Source organism: Parambassis ranga, chromosome 22 (genome assembly GCF_900634625.1).
Source record: "Parambassis ranga chromosome 22, fParRan2.1, whole genome shotgun sequence".
NCBI lineage: Eukaryota > Metazoa > Chordata > Actinopteri > Ambassidae > Parambassis > Parambassis ranga.
The window spans coordinates 263,447-279,721 of record NC_041042.1 but is presented as its reverse complement, the minus strand read 5'-3'; the positions used below and the strand labels follow the sequence as shown (position 1 = coordinate 279,721).

At 51.7% G+C, this 16,275-nt stretch overlaps 4 protein-coding genes across 4 annotated transcripts; 3 read left to right on the top strand and 1 right to left on the bottom strand.

Annotated features, from left to right (window-relative positions):
* The first annotated feature begins 482 nt into the window (after nt 1-482).
* LOC114427892 (complement component C1q receptor-like) lies at nt 483-3,103 on the top strand. The gene is made up of 3 exons (XM_028396117.1): nt 483-581; nt 1,114-1,312; nt 1,471-3,103. Exon 3 carries the CDS (start codon nt 1,475-1,477, stop codon nt 2,744-2,746), a length of 1,272 nt encoding a protein of 423 aa, XP_028251918.1. The 5' UTR covers nt 483-581; nt 1,114-1,312; nt 1,471-1,474; the 3' UTR covers nt 2,747-3,103.
* Nucleotides 3,104-3,744: 641 nt separating this feature from the next.
* On the bottom strand, nt 3,745-6,652 carry LOC114427894 (bifunctional peptidase and (3S)-lysyl hydroxylase Jmjd7-like). Its single transcript, XM_028396119.1, has 9 exons — nt 6,254-6,652; nt 5,835-5,988; nt 5,617-5,755; nt 5,413-5,527; nt 5,093-5,149; nt 4,925-5,020; nt 4,774-4,850; nt 4,539-4,698; nt 3,745-3,876 (listed from the first exon to the last, which is right to left on the bottom strand). The coding sequence occupies exons 1-9, from the start codon at nt 6,300-6,302 to the stop codon at nt 3,788-3,790; spliced, it is 936 nt and encodes a 311-aa protein (XP_028251920.1). The 5' UTR covers nt 6,303-6,652; the 3' UTR covers nt 3,745-3,787.
* A 151-nt stretch (nt 6,653-6,803) lies between these two features.
* Nucleotides 6,804-9,178, top strand: tbpl2 (TATA box binding protein like 2). Its single transcript, XM_028395964.1, has 8 exons — nt 6,804-6,864; nt 7,077-7,265; nt 7,351-7,558; nt 7,674-7,761; nt 7,827-7,918; nt 7,999-8,166; nt 8,720-8,814; nt 8,905-9,178. Exons 1-8 carry the CDS (start codon nt 6,804-6,806, stop codon nt 8,979-8,981), a joined length of 978 nt encoding a protein of 325 aa, XP_028251765.1. The 3' UTR covers nt 8,982-9,178.
* A 175-nt stretch (nt 9,179-9,353) lies between these two features.
* LOC114427889 (beclin 1-associated autophagy-related key regulator-like) lies at nt 9,354-14,663 on the top strand. Its single transcript, XM_028396115.1, has 11 exons — nt 9,354-9,881; nt 10,434-10,496; nt 10,576-10,618; nt 10,688-10,769; nt 10,857-11,094; nt 11,507-11,736; nt 12,708-12,825; nt 13,029-13,119; nt 13,557-13,642; nt 13,992-14,166; nt 14,252-14,663. The coding sequence occupies exons 1-11, from the start codon at nt 9,604-9,606 to the stop codon at nt 14,372-14,374; spliced, it is 1,527 nt and encodes a 508-aa protein (XP_028251916.1). The 5' UTR covers nt 9,354-9,603; the 3' UTR covers nt 14,375-14,663.
* The last annotated feature ends 1,612 nt before the right edge of the window (nt 14,664-16,275 follow it).

Here is a 16,275-nt window from a genome sequence, read left to right as displayed (position 1 = left end):
AGCAGTGCCTGGTCAGGTCCAGTATTGATCATGTATCAGAGCTGAATGTAAACAGCCTGATGTCCTCTGGTCTCTCTGACAGCTGAAGCTGAGTTAGCCCATACACACTAGCATGCTGCTAACGGCTGCTGATTGGTCAGGCAGACAGCACCTCTTTAACCCTTTCTGGTCAGTAAGGTGTGTAACTAGTCTAAACTCTAGTGTGGAGTCTGCTGTAGGCCTGCACTGTGGGGACAGTCCTGCCCTCTCCAGCCCCCTCTGGGTCCCTGTGAAGAGCCTAGAGACAGCTCTGATTGTACATGAGCTGTAGAAATGTAATCTGACTTGACCTGTGGGACAGAAGTTCTCCTGGAAGAGTTCTCTGTGTGTTACCATGACAACAACACCCCCCTGATGGTGGCGACCTCTGACTTCCTGTCATTCTTCACACACTTCCACCAGGATACAGGAAGAGTCCGAGCTGCTTCAACAACAATCAGCCTGTGTGTGTGTCTGTGTGTGTGTGTAACTGAATTTACAGCAAACGCTGCTCTGTGATTGGCTGTTGGGGTTAGAGCCTCCTGGAACCTCCGAACTACCAGGTAAACAAATAACGATGAGATTATAATGAAGACTGTGACAACAACACTTTCTGTCTTTCATCACACAGACTGGACTGTAGAGCTTTCTTCAAGAAGTGTGTGTGTGAGTGTGTGAGAGAGAGTGTGTGTGTGTGTGTGTGTCTGTCTGTGAGTGTGTGTGTGTGTGTCTGTCTGTGAGTGTGTGTGTGTGTGTCTGTGTGAGTGTGACTGTGTGTGAGTGTGTGTGTGTGTGAGTGTGTGTGTGTGAGTGTGTGTGAGTGTGTGTGTGTGAGTGTGTGTGTGTCTGTCTGTGTGTGTGTGTGTGTCTGTCTGTGTGTGTGTGAGAGTGTGTGTGAGAGTGTGTGTGTCTGTCTGTGAGTGTGTGTGAGTGTGTGTGTGTGTGTGAGTGTGTGTGTGAGTGTGTGTGAGTGTGTGTCTGTGTGTGTCTGTGTGAGTGTGTGTGTGTGTGAGTGTGTGTGTGTGTGTGTGAGAGTTCTGGTCCCTGCTGCTCTACAGGAACTCATGCAGCCTCTGTTTAATCCTGAACCTGTAGAATCCAGACTGAGATTTGGAGCCTCCCATGATGACAGCATTTCTCCTGAGGAAAGGAGCGAGCTGTATCAAGACACAACACACTTCCTGTGCTGCAGGCGGAGGAGGTGGAGCTGCGGTGGTGAGGGTGAGGCTGGCCTCAGTCTTTCAGCAGAGCTGCTGAGTGTTGTAGTAGGAGCCGAGGAGACGAGCCACAGACGGTAAGAAAGACGCTGGTAACTTCAGAACTGATCGATTGTGTTTCTGGTTATTGATCAGGTCTTTTTAGAGAGGGACGCAGAATGATTAGTGGCAGATTGGATACTGATGCCTTTAAATCGGATCCATCCGTTCACTCCACCACTTTTTGTTTTGGCAGAGTGATGTCATCACCACAGGGGGCAGGGCTAACAAAGATGCAGGTGCGACCGTGCTGCTGTTGGACTTTCACTTGGTTTGTCCTCTTCCTGCTAAGAAATGTCTCCGCTCAAGTGTCCTCAATGCCACGATACACCCTCCATCGCACCAACGCCACCTTCGCCGAGGCCGTTCAGAGCTGCTCTCCTGGCGTCCTCACCACCATTGCCACTGAACAGGAAGTCAGTGAAATTCTCAAGCTTGTGTCCAATCCAGCACCACTTCAGGGCGAGTCCACCTTCTGGGTTGGGCTGAAGAAGGAGAAGCATACGTGTGTACTGCCTTTGAAGCCCCTGAGAGGGTTCACATGGACGGAGAACGGACATCAGGAGTCACAGGTGAGCCGATGGGCGGAGGAGCCCACCCCCACCTGCACAGCGGTCCGATGTGCAGCCTTGAAGGTGCAGTTTGATGGGGCGATGGTGCCCAGGTGGGGTCTTATTCCTGTCCTGTGCAGAAGGAGGTACCAGTTCATCTGCAAACAGAAGAACGAACAGATGGAAACACTGCCTGAGGATGGGCAGACCATCAAACCTGCGACCCCAGAACCAGAACAGGCAACACCTGAATCCACACCTGTGTTGTTCGAACCATCTGAACCAGCTGCACCTGAAATTAGACCCACAACATCCGAGCCTAGACCAGCTGCACCAGAGCCTGAGCTGGAACCCAACCCTTCAGACTCATGCCAGCATCCCAGCATCCCCAGTGTTCGCTCCCTGACCCTGGACCCTGACAACAGCAGCCAAATCCGGGTGGAGTGCTGGTCCCCCATCTGGCTGGACCTGTTCTGCTCAGGACACCCTGCCACGTGGCGTATGCTGGACGGTTCCCTGGCCAACATCAGTACCATCTGCCAGCAGTGTGAGGCCGGCTTCCAGAAAGATGCGTCTGGACACTGTGTGGACATCGACGAGTGCAGCGGCGCAGGCGGCGCCTCCTGCAGGCACACCTGCCTGAACACCCCGGGCTCCTACAGGTGTGTCTGCTACAATGACACGCTCTGTGAGGACACAGCGACAGCGAGGCCCGATGAGGCTTCGCTGTCGGCCATCTTGATCCCAGTGGTGGTGGCTGTGGCAGCTCTGGTGGTGCTGGTGTTGGTTGTTGCGGTGACGGTGAAGTGCTGTCTGATGAGGCGGTCAAAGAGGCGCGCCGTGGAGACAGCAGAAAGGGTGGCGCTGAAGAGCAAAGACAGCAAAGATTCCTGTGAAACAGCCAATGAAAGGGCCACATGAGGTGAGCTGTGATGTCACCAGTGACATCATACACAACATATGACCTTCAAAAAGACAGTTTCCACCCTGAGCTCGGTCTGACAGGCAGCAGCAAACTGTGTCATTCAGAAAAACACAGCTTCAGTGTCTCGATGTGTTAAAGACTCCAGAACTGAACGTTTATGTCGTATGATTTACAGAAGTGATCAGCATCAGAACTGTCAATGCTGTTTTCAGTGTTTATATCTTCACACTCAGAGTTCAGAGAATGTATTTAAATCAGTCTGAGCTGTTGAATGTAACCGAACAGCTGACTGAGCTGTTGAATCTACAGAAACTGTATTAAAGCTGGAGTTCTTCATTAAAGGCTGAGATGTTTATCAATGGTCATTTTCTCTAAAGTGTGTGGACAAATGTTCACAGTGATGTCTGTTCAGCTGTCCACAGACTTCTGGAGATATTTCATTCAGTCTTGTGGTCAACAGTGTACTTTATAAAGACAGTAAATGCTGAAGTTCTTCAATGTTTAACAGTATTGTGGTTGAATCTAAATCATCTGTCCACTTACCAGAAGGGGCTTCTACAGGAAGTAGTCATTGTGTGTTTACAAACTGGTTTTCCTGTTTCCTGAAGAACTGCAATGTGCAGGCAGGAAATGATCCCCCACCCCGCACCCCACAGGTCATGTGACTGATGAAGCCGCCTGATCCACAGTGACATCACATTATCTGGATCTGCACAGTGCATATCATGGCAGACAGCAAATTCCTGATAAACTCAACAATTACAAACTGAAGAGGAGACTCTGGAATGCAGTGAACACAGACGAGTGAGGACACACCTGTCTCCCTCTGCTTCTCTCTGACACACAGCCTGTCCTCTCCATGTCCTCCACCTGCAGGGAGAATCCGTGTGGAGGTAAGAGCAGAAACCTGCAACTGTAGTGAGCACTGGTTCACTGTTCACACACCAGGGGGCGCCCATTTCACTTAGCCCATCGATTGAAACAGCCAGATTTCTACACTTTGAAATAAAACTTTATTTTACAAACAGTGGGCGTCATCATGTAGCTGCTGTGACGTCACTCAGTGCCTCCAGCAGCTGGAAGTAGTTATACTTGATGTCATACTCCATGTCGTACCAAAAATTCACTGCAAGAAGAAAAACAGACATTTGTTTTGTGCAGCTAGTCGTCATTTTCAGTACTGATGTCTCATTTGGTATTCAAAGGACGACACCCTAAATGTGGTGCGTTCAGGCGTCTGCGACAGTGGCATGGTGCGTTCAGCTGTCTGTGACCGTGACATGTTGCATTCAGGTGTCTGTGACAGTGTCATGGTGCGTTCAGGTGTCTCTAACAGTGGCATGGTGCGTTCAGCTGTCTGTGACCGTGACATGTTGCATTCAGGTGTCTGTGACAGTGTCATGGTGCGTTCAGGTGTCTGTGACAGTGTCATGGTGCGTTCAGGTGTCTGTGACAGTGTCATGGTACGTTCAGGTGTCTCTAACAGTGGCATGGTGCGTTCAGGTGTCTGTTACAGTGTCATGGTGTGTTCAGGAGTCTGACAGTGGCATGGTGTGTTCAGGTGTCTGTGACAGTGTCATGGTGCGTTCAGGTGTCTGTGACAGTGTCATGGTGCGTTCAGGTGTCTGTGACAGTGACATGGTGCGTTCAGGTGTCTGTGACAGTGTCATGGTGCGTTCAGGTGTCTGTGACAGTGTCATGGTGCGTTCAGCTGTCTGTGACAGTGACATGTTGCATTCAGGTGTCTGTGACAGTGGCATGGTGCGTTCAGGTGTCTGTGACAGGTACCTGCGGTGCAGCCATGTGACTGCCGCACATGGTGGAACCACAGGGACGGCAGGAACAGCATCTCTCCGGCCTTTACGGTGCAGCGGAGCGGCCGAGCCTGTTGGTACTGTGGATACCGCTCTAGGTCTGGGTCCAGAGGGTCCAGGGGGATCCATGGCACCTGAGGAAGGGTCAGAGGTCAGCATGCGGTGTTTTAAAGACAGCGCTAAGATTACCCAGCAGACGCTAAACACACCTTCTCTGAATCGCTCAAATCGACAACGTCAAAGTCGCCATCGTCCCGCTGGCGGTAAACAGCTGGCTGGTACCACCCTGACAGAGACCGTTACTGTAGTTACAGGGAGATGCTGAGGATACATTGTGGTTGCTATGGTTACAGACAGTACCATATGGGATGAAGGGTCGGTCCGTGGGCGGCAGGAGGATGAAGTGTTTCTCTCCGGAGACGACACAGTACAGATTCTCATAGTGATCTTTGTGCACTGGAAGTAAACACACAACATTCTGAGCGCACACATGAACACACAGCAGCCATCACATGGAGCACAGCTTACTGGAGGTGACGGCGTTTTGGTCTCCGAGCCAAAAGTTGACAGCGTCTGGTAACTTCCCTAAACACAGAGACGACATTTTCTGTTTCATGAGTCTTGTTCCTTCAACATGACACAGTGTGAAACATGTTTTAATTTCAATAAGCTGCCACGTCTCTGCTGTTATTTACTGTGTGTTCGCTCCAGCTCAACGACAACCCAACCAACATGTCACCAAGTCCTGAGCCCGCCCTGACCGCTCTGGAGCCTGGAAGCCTCAGTCTGTCGCCCTGGTTGCGGTCTCTCTGCTCCGAGGTCTGAGCATGCTCGTTCAGTGAACTCACCCAGTGCGGAACTCATCCAGGGGACGTGAGGCTGCAGGTCGTCGGTGAGCTCAGGCAGCTCCTGCAGCAGGTTGGAGCACTGCTTCTGAATGTAGAAGACTCCTCCCACCTCCACCTGCAACGACGAGCTTCATCAGGCCAGCAGCATGCCTGACACTTGTCTCACAGTCTCACCTGTCTCTGGGGGGGTCTCATGTGTCTCACCTTTCCCTCAATGATGTCCAGCACAGAGGAGAAGCTCATCTGTCGCTCCTCGGGCATCACAAACCGATCACCGCTGACAGCGTCTGCGTAGCCGTTAGGAGTCACTGCTACGCTGATGACCTTTGACCCCACTTTCTCCCTGAAGACAGGACAGCATGTCACATCCTGTGGCTGAGAGGAAGGAGCAGAGTGCAGGCCTGTGTTTATAGGTGGGTCACCTCAGGTACTGGGGAGTCCACCTGGACAGAGCCGGCCAATGGTTGAAGGCGTTGCGGATGATGCAGGGCTTGTTCGGACCAATCCAGTCACGGTAGAACTGCAGCGGGTCAGGTGGTTCATCCAAGTATGGCACAGATTGGCTCAGATACAGATCTGAAAAGTGATCAGTGATCGATGAGGCTGATTAACAGAGTACTTGGTATGCCTCGCTGGCTGCAGCGTGTGCAGCGACCTAACAGCTGGTGTCTGCTCCGGACCATGTTCACGGACTGAGTTACCATGGTGACCCGGTTGAGCTACCTTCTCTTCTACCACTACGACCACAGATGGACCTCTGAGATCGACGCATACTCCTGCAGCAAGCGGGCCATACCAAGTCCGGCAGAACTACTACAGGGGGCATCACATGTCTCCTCACCGCGAGCCTCCACCGAGAACTCCGCCACGCGTCTCCTCACAGACTCCATTTTGTTTCTCCGTCGTCGAACGGATCGATCTAATGACTGATTGATTTATTGGCGTTAATGGCAGATCAATAACTGACATCCATGAGACCGATCACTTCTTCGAAGACGTCGTGCCCCTGTTCGGAACACCGCCATGCCGCCTTGTTTACATCAGGCACGCAGGCGCACAACAAAGGTTCTATGAAACGCATAAGATTAAAGTGAGAGCAGGTTTCCCCCTGCAGGAGGGAGGATGAACTGCAGCTCTGAGCCACCTGCAGCGACTAACAAAAACTACAATTAAATAAACTACCACTACTACTACTACTACTACTACTACTACTACTAATAATAATAATAATAATAATAATAATAAGTAATTATTATTATTATAGAAGAAGAGCTTCAGGGAGTCACCGGCAGCTTTGTCCTCCTGAGCAGCCTCTGAGTATTTGATTGGACACAGCTGTGCAGCCACCTGCAGGTTCAGGTCCTGGTCCCTGGTCACATGGCACTGGACCCATGGATGAGTCAGCGTTGGAGCGTTACTTTGATGACTCCATTGCGAATGTGAGTGCAGACTGTGAGGTGTTCTTTGTGTGAGCTGGAGGCTGTGATGGAGGCTCAGCAAGCAGACAGGTTTCAGTGAAGCCTGGTTGGGTTTGTCGGTCCTTCTGCGGTCGCTTTGTGTCCCTCTCTAGTTGTGTCTGTCTTAATGTGGTTGTTGACAGGATAAAAATAAAACGCCACAGCATCATTTTATCGTAAGAAGCAGATGAAAATCCTGAAAATTAGCCAGTCTGTTTTTTGTGCAGGACGCCAGCTATCTGTTGGGGGAGGGGCTAGATCTCCCAAGCCCCGCCCCCTCCGTGCAGGACAGCTCCTTCCTGCCAGTGAAGTCTGGAGAGAGCGGAGACCTGGGCGATGATCTCGACCTGAGCTTCCTGCCTGATGAGCTGAGTGGTCAGGACGAACCGAGTCATGGTGGGTGGGGGTCTGTGTGTAGGTGCATGAAGACAAACCCACCAACCACTAAAACCACCGCATGTCCCGGGCTGTTTTATTTCAGACAGTCAGACTGCAGTTCTGGATGTTTCTCAGGACAGCGGTGTCGGCTTGGACCACGACTCCCAGGATGCCCCAGCAGCTGAGCCCCACCAGGGGGTGTCCATGACAGGGCTGCTGGGTGCTTCCCCCTTCTGTCCTATGACCCCAATGACCCCGATGACCCCGATGACCCCTGTGACTGAGCGATCAGGAATCATCCCACAGCTGCAGTGAGTCCCTGACAGTCCTGCTCTCACAGAACGCACAGTGCACACGTCCCAGAACAACATGAGCCGCGTAGCTAAGGAACCAGAGGAACCTGAGACCTCCTTGTTTTGTGTGCAGGAACATCGTCTCCACTGTGAACCTGGGCTGTCCCCTGGATCTGAAGTTCATCGCTCTGCAAGCCAGAAATGCAGAGTACAACCCAAAGGTACGGAGACTCCACCTCACCCATCGGTGCAGTTTGTTGTGTGTGAACCTCGTGTGTCGTTTCAGCGCTTTGCAGCCGTCATCATGAGGATTCGCGAGCCACGGACAACAGCTCTGATCTTCAGCTCAGGGAAGATGGTCTGTACGGGAGCCAAGAGGTCAGAGGCTGAGCCACGATGCTCACAGTTCACCTGACGTCATGCTGTGTGTTGACCTCTCTGTGTCTGAGCGTGTGCAGTGAGGAGCAGTCGAGGCTGGCAGCCCGGAAATATGCCCGTGTGGTTCAGAAACTGGGCTTCCCCGCCCGGTTCTTGGACTTTAAGATCCAGAACATGGTAGCCAGCTGTGACGTCTGTTTCCCCATCAGACTGGAGGGACTGGTCCTGACCCACCAGCAGTTCAGCAGGTAACACACACACACACACATTCATTACCCACTAAGGGCATTTGTTTCACATGAGGAAGGTTCTTAGTTTTAGTTCCTTTCATCCTCGAGGGGGCGCTGTTGTTTCCATTGTGCTAAAGTTCCACAAAGTGTAGAACACAATAAAAACAGTCCTGATGTTCTCATCATGGACCCGGTCTGTGGGTGGAGCCTCTGCTCCACCAGGGAGCAGCAGGAAGTAGAAGCTGAGCTGATGTAAACACAGCAGCCGCCACGGCGAGTCTGTCAGCACCGAACCAGACGGGCCAGCTGGACAGAGGCGTCCAGAACTCTGTCTCTGAGACCATGTCTGTGTGAGGACAAAGACCGGACAGAAGACATTTATTCAGGCCGGGGACATCAGAGCGCAGGACGGAGCGGCCGGGGACATCCTGGTGCAGCAGTTTATATTTAAACATTTTCAACCTTTCTAAGAGTCATTACAGATGTTTCTGTTTTAAAATGAGATGATTTAAGTTGAATGCTTCATGTTCCTGTCATGTCAGATGAATGTTAACCCTCCTCTTCCCTGCAGTTATGAACCTGAGTTGTTTCCAGGCCTCATCTACCGGATGGTGAAGCCTCGCATCGTGCTGCTCATCTTTGTGTCCGGGAAGGTCGTGCTGACAGGTAACCACAGGTCATGCTTTGTTAGAGGGGTCGCTGCAGAGAACAACAACGCCTTTAAGAGAAGTCATTTCAAAGTGTGTTGAATTCCAGGAGCTAAAGAACGAGCTGAAATCTACGAAGCGTTTGAGAACATCTATCCGATCCTGAAGGGCTTCAGGAAGCAGTGAGGACTCTGACAGCACTTTCTGTTGAAAACCTGATTTCATATTTACTGCTTTATGTTGTCGTGCAGAGTCAAAGCTCAGAGAATAAAGACGTTTAAACACTGCAGAGCGGAGACCTTTTCTTTAAAGACAGCAGCCACAGTCTGTCAGCACCACAGGGCAGTGAGTCTGGGTCAGTCCTGACTGTGACACCTGTGTGTTCTATATGATATAAGATATAATAATATATATAATAATATAATAAACACAGGAACTCACGGACTCTTCCAGGGACGTCTGCTTTCAGCCCCTGCTGCTCATTTCCGGGTTTGAAGACTTGACCAAAGGCTACAGCTTTGTTTTGTGTCGCTGACTCCGCCCACGCTGCCTACGTCATTACATAAACAAACCCGTCACGTTCAAAGTGAACCGGAAGTGGCGGAGTCGTCTCCTCTTCGAAGCATCAACACAAAAACAAGCAGCTGTCACTCAGACGGAAACATGTCGGCCGATCCACCGAGGACGTAACCGACCGGAGCCCCGCCGGAGCCCCGCCGGAAGCCGCGAGGAGCGCACAGCCCGCCGCTGGATCCCCCGTCTCGGCTGTTAGCATTAGCATAGCTTAGCTCTGCTCTCTGTCCCCTCCATGGCGTCCTCAGCGGGACTCCCGCTGCTCGGCCCGGACCGTGCCGCCTCCTCCTCGGGCTCTCTCCTCGGGAGCAAGCCACCTCTCCGTCCTCATCACCCCCACCCGGCCCACTCCACCCCCGGCTGTGTGATGGTGGAATCCGTGGACGACGCGGAGGGTCTGTACGTGGCGGTGGAGCGGTGCCCCCTGTGCAGCACCTCCCGCCGCAGGCTCATCTGCGCCCGGTGCGTCCAGGCCGGAGACTTCGTGTACTTCGACGGGAGAAACGCAGAACGGTAAGGCTGCAGTGTGTGTGTGTGTGTGTGTGTGTGTGTGTGTGTGTGTGTGTGTGTCCTCTAAGACTTCATTCACAGATGTGGACGTTTTACTTTGACCGTGACGTCTCATAACGTCACATATGTTGTTGTTCTGAACGTGAAGGTTCTGTAGAGCTCGGAGGACCAGCAGCGTCACTAATAATAAAGTCCTTCTGTGAAACACGTCATTATCAGAGGGGGGCCGAGCTGCTGACTCTAGTGTTATATCGGCTAACACCTTTAGCCTGTTAGCTCCCCCTGCTGAGTCAGTGTGTTCACCTGGTTCTGAGTTAGCCGCGCGGCTAGCTGCCTGTTACCGTTGCACAACATGTGAAACCCAAAAATAACTTTTGCACAGCAGGAACTTTGTGGAACAGCAGACATGTACGTGCTGTGCTGTCTGGCGCCGCGCAGTGGACATGAAGTGAACTGCAGTTTGTGAGGGCCCTCAGCAGTTCTGGTGCTTTGTGTGGGTTTGTGACACGCCTGTGGTCCGGTCGGTGTACTGATGAGAGCTTCACCTCTCTGCAGATACTCTGAGAAGATGGAGCGACTGAAGCAGCTGCAGGAGGAGAAGGAGCAGCTGCAGCAGAGGTAACAGCAGCGCGTTCACACGGCAAACCTTCCAGTTTCTGTTAATGCTCTCAGTGTTTGTCCTCCTGTGTCCTCACAGTGTTCTTGCAGCCATGGACAGGAAGCTGCAGGCAGATGAGATTGTGAGTAGAAAACAAAGTGAACAGATGAAGTGTGTGACGGTGAACTGACGAGCTGCTCTCTGTGCTCAGAAATGGAAGATCATGTCCTGTAAGATGAAGATCGAGCAGCTGAAAGAGGCGGTCGCTTGGGGCGACGAAGAGGTGAAGAGTGGTGAGTGTGTCTGTGAAACTCCTCGTCCATTATGGCAGCAGATTATCGGTCCGTTCTCAGCACCTCTGTCTCCTCCTGCGGCTGCAGATAAGGAGCTGCTCCTGCGCTCTCAGGAGGAGGTTCAGCGACTGCAGCGCAGAGCCGGACGCCACCAGGAGAAACGGGACAAGATCGAGCGTCACAACTGGCGTCTGGGCGAGCTGCTGGAGAGACGCAGCCGGGAGCTGCAGAGCAGACTGGGCCAGCTGGCGGCTCAGAGGCGAAAACACATCCTGGAGCTGACCACGCACATCTTCCCCACGCAGGAGGAGAAGCAGGGGAGCAGGTCTGAACTCAGAACCCGGCCTGCAGCCCGGTATCACTGTTAAACACTGCTCACAGTCAGCCCTGTGCACCCAGACCAGGATCACATGATCAGTCAGTGGCAACACAGAGTTTGAAACAATCATGGCTGCAAGCAGAGAACTATAGAGAATAACATGGAAATACAGAAATCAGCAGACCCTTCCTGAGTGTTTGTCATGTGACTGCAGAACACATCAGATTAACGCAAAGATCAAAACCCAAATGAAAGCTAGCGTAGCCGTCATGCTAAAGATAATCAGAGTTCAGCTAGCAGCAGGCACAGAACGAGGCTCCATGACAGACTCCTCGGTGTGTTTCTCAGCTGGAGGTGAGACTCCCACCAGGGTTACAGAAACCGGCCCTGACGCTGAGCCCCTGTCTTTGTCCTTCAGAGATCCTGTGGATGTGGTGGCAGAGTGTGACCCCGTGCTAACCTCCAGCACGGTGAGCGAGCTGGCCGAGGCCCGGAGGACCACCTACCTGTCAGGGCGCTGGATCTGGGACGACCAGAACGGGGAGACGAGCATCAGCATCACAGGACCTCCTGTCGCTCTGCCCAGCAATGGAGACTGCTCTGCCTACTACAGCTGGGTGGAGGAGAAGAGCACCAATCAGGGTCCAGGTGAGGATGGGGGTGGGGGTGGGGAGCTCGCACAGTGGACATAGTAAAGCTGGATCCATACTCCGCGAGACAAAGACATTTTCCCCCCCTGCAGACGTTACGCCCACAAAATGACGTCATTTTTTGTCTCTGACCGCCCGCTGATCCGCACTTTTGTGCACAGGGTCCGGGCCGAACTTTGTCTTTCAAGGCTGTGCGGCAACCATGCTGTGATTGGTCGGAATTTATTGTGGGCGTGATGAAAGTGGAGAAGCGCAAGAGCCTCTCCAGGTATATAGGTAGGTGTATAAACAGCGCTGATTCAACAGATTTAGATAAGACTATACTGGTTTGCATGATGAGCAATAAAAGAAAGAAAGAAAGGCAAGTCAAGGTGATTTGTCACCAATAACTCCAGACAGCCGTTCACACATACCAGATGGTGACTGTTATTACCATTCTATATACTCCTACATACCCGGGCATAACAGGCTCGTTAACAATGTCTGTATATCTTTGCTATTGTTACTTTTAATGTCGCATCTTCACAGCTCATCACCGGACAGTTTGAAGTATCGCAGGCACGTTGGAACACAGTAGATGTGCAAATGTGGTCATAAAGGCACAAACACTGAATCTTTGCTATTGTTACTTTTAATGTCGCATTTTCACAACTCATCGCCGGACATCTCACGCTGTTGCAGGCACCCTCTCTGTATAATGCCCTCTTGCCATGGCACAAGTCCTTGTGGTGTGTTAAAAAACTCAGTAAAGTCTTTCCTTATAGTTTAGTGGGCGGGCCGTATGAGGAGTTCTGCACACACGCGTCTCGTGGAGTATGGTACCTCAGTGCGGAAAAGACCTTTTTTTTGTATCTCTTACCACCCGTGGAGCGCGTTCTCCGCTCTTTGTCTCGCGGAGTATGGATCCAGCTTTATGCAGAGTCGGTGCTTATCTCACCCTGTCTGACCTCTGACCTCCTGCTGCTGCAGAGCTGGACCACATTAACCCGGCTCACACCATCAGCGCCGCCCTCTGCTACGCTACGCAGCTCGTCACCATCCTGTCCCACATCCTGGATGTCAACCTGCCCAAGAAGCTCTGCAACAGGTAGTGCAGGACTGCAGAGCACCCGAACACATGGTGGAGGCCTGTGGTTCTTATTGATAGGAGTAATGATGAGAGCATTATTTGGCAGCATGATGGCACGCAGGTTACACAAATATAAAAACATTTATTTACCTGACAAACATCCAGCTCATCGTGTCGCAGCAGCACCACATCGTTTGTTGATGCTGTTTTGTGTCCTGCAGCGAGTTCTGTGGAGAGAACCTGAGCCGGTACCGCTTCACCAGAGCTCTGAGCAAACTGAACACCAACATCCTTCACCTCTGCTTCTCACAGGTGTGCAGGGCGCACACACACACACACACTCACACACACGTACATACACACGTATACTCACACACACACACACACACACACACGTACATACACACGTATACTCACACACATACACACGCACACACATACATACACACGTATGCATTTTCCCCTTGTGGAACTAATAAAGGTTTCTTAATACTCACACACACACACACAAGCATCCATACACATGTACATACACATTTATACACACGCACACATGTACACATACACATGCACATACACACGTACGCACACACACATGTATACTCACACACACAAGCATCCATACACACACAAGCGTACATGCACACACACACACACACACAAGTACATACACACGTATACACACACACACATGTACACATACACACACACCACACCACAGTGCTCACACGTGTGTTTTCTCTGTTCAGCATGTGGACAGTGAGAAGCTCCACCCTCATCACACCCTGAGGAACATCATGTTTCTAGTCGCCCCCGATAACGACAACCTGGGCAGGTGAGCCACACACACACACGTGAGGAGAAGGAAGCTCGGTGTGAACCTACTGTACCACACACACATGCTAAATGTTGCACCAGCAGCACCCCCTACTGCTCATCTAGAGGTGCTGGTCTGGCTCTGGGTGATTTTGTCTGATTACAAGTCACACCTGGTTTGAAAACAAATCAATAACTTTGATCAGTGCTCAGTGATAATCCACAGGACTGTTGCCCGACATGTTTACACCCTCTAAAGGTTAAAGTGACCTAAGGCCACTTTGAGTGACAGGTGGCTGCTGCTCGTCCTCGTGCTTGGATCAAACTGGACATAGGTGTGACATCCACCTGATGGTTTGTCTGTTCAGGACGGGCCCGTTCGAGGTCAGCGCTGACCTGGAGGAATCCATGGAGTTTGTGGAGCCAGAGGCTGCAGGGCCGGCGGAGGAGAGCGGGGACGAGGCTGTAACGGATGAGGAGACGGACCTGGGGACAGACTGGGAGACGGTGCCCAGTCCACGCTTCTGTGACATACCCTCACAGGTAGAGATGGCCTTACTGTCCTAAAGACAGAAAGTGATGCTCATAAACAGTCCGCTGTAACCTCTCCCCTGTTCCTTTCATGCAGTCCATGGATCTTTCCCAGAGTGCACTGCAGGTGTCTCAGCCTTCAGCCAACACTGGAGGAATGATCTCCTCAGCTGCTGCCTCCGTCACCTCCTGGTTCAGAGCGTACACGGGCCAGCGCTGATCCAGACGTGGACAGGTACCAGCAGATGATCAGACTGAAGACACTTCCTGTCCTGGATGTCCTCACAGCTGCTGCAAAGGGAACTTTCTGCTTTTCATCCTGTTTTCTTTTCGATTGCGCCGAGGAGGATAACGGCACAGACAAACACTGGTTACCATGGTGACGACAAACCCTGTTTACAGCAAATCAGAAACCAGAGACTCCTTAGTTGTGTGTGCGTGTGTTCAAAGCGATGTTGGAGTGAAGTCAGCAGAAACCTTTTTCATTTAAAATAAAATCAGCTTTTCAACTGAACGTGATTTATTTACTCTACACATCAAGTCAAACCTCCTCACATACAGTGTGATGCCAGGTCGATGCTGTGGAGCTGACAGAAAGCACTTATTCACAGTGCTGTTCAACAGCTAGCTAGCTATCCATCCTATCATGTTTTCAAGCTATGGATAAGCTAGCTGTACAATAAAAACAGTGAGCTAACTAACTTAGCGTTCCATTCAGCCTGTTAGCTTGTTGTCAGCTAACAAGCGTCACTGTTTCAGATGATGAGGAAGCTCTGTGATAGTAATGATAATAAAGGTGTTATAAACAGAAGGTCCAGCGATCAGTGAGGTGTTTTTCAGCAGGAGGCGTGCACGTGAGCATGCATGTGACCGACTGAGCAGCTTTGTTATGAGTGTGAGCTGCAGATTAGCATGTTAGCTATGTGTGGTATGCAATCTGATCCCCTTGATGAAAGCAGCGCTGTCAGCGCCCCCTACAGGCTTATCTGTGCATTACATACAGAGCATCAGAGGAACAGCTGTGTCCATGTCCACCTGCACAGGGCAGCCATTTTGTCCTCATTCTAATCAACAACAAACCACACATCATTTGTCCTTGCAGAGGCTGTCAAACATCAACAATCCGTGATGTAAGCACAAGTCACCATCAGGAGGCGCCGCCGAGGGAGGAAACGTGTGCTCCCCGCCCGCAGGATTAGTGTGTCTAAGCTGCTGGCCTGGCTTAGCAGTAGGTTTTGGTTCCAGGATGCGGTCTGCTGTTCTGGTGCTGCTGCTGCTCTGCTGCTCCGTCAGTAAGGGTTGGTCGGAGGCTTCTGTCCCCACACAGGATTACTCTGGGACGGGTACAGGTGTCCCTCCAGGGCTTCCCATCCTCTGGGATGAACTGCGGGGTCTGAAGGACCTGGTCCTGAGCCTGAAGGCGGAGGAGGTGGGGCGCCGCCAGGTGCTGCGGAGCATGGAGAGCCAGCTGCGAGACAGAGAGGTGGAGGCAGAGCAGCAGAGGAGAAGCACGGGCGGAGTGCAGGAGGAGCTGAGGAGGAGGCTGGAGGACCTGGAGGAGCAGAGCACAGGTCAGAACTTTCTCGATCAGATTTCCTGTAGAAGAGCCTCCCTCTGAGCAGCAGCGCCCCCTGCTGCTGGGCTCCATGAAACTAGAGTCTGATTTATGAACTAATCAGCTCCTGGTTCTGCTCCTGGTTCTGCTCCTGGTTCACTCCTGATAAGCTGCTGTGTGCTTTGCCTCTCAGCCCGAGCTGCTGAAGTGTCAGAGCTTCGGTCCAGACAGAACCTAAGCGAGAGCTTGGTGGTGGACCTGAAGAAGAGGAACTCAGGTGAGACAGTGACCAGTAACAAGCTGTAGTTGGATGACTCTGTGGTTAAGTGTGTGTGTGTGTGCAGCTCTGGCGGCGGAGCTTCCATTCCTTCAGACAAGACTGAGGGCCAGCGAAAGCACAGTGGAACAGCTGAGGAGGAAGAGTGCAGGTCATCATCATCAGTGTTCTAACCACATGAATGCAGTGTGTGTGTGTGTGTGTGTGTCCAGTGTGTATCACAGTGTTTCCTACTTCTTAGTGTTGGCAGCTCGACTGTGTAACACTGAGAGTCTGATGGAGGAGCTGA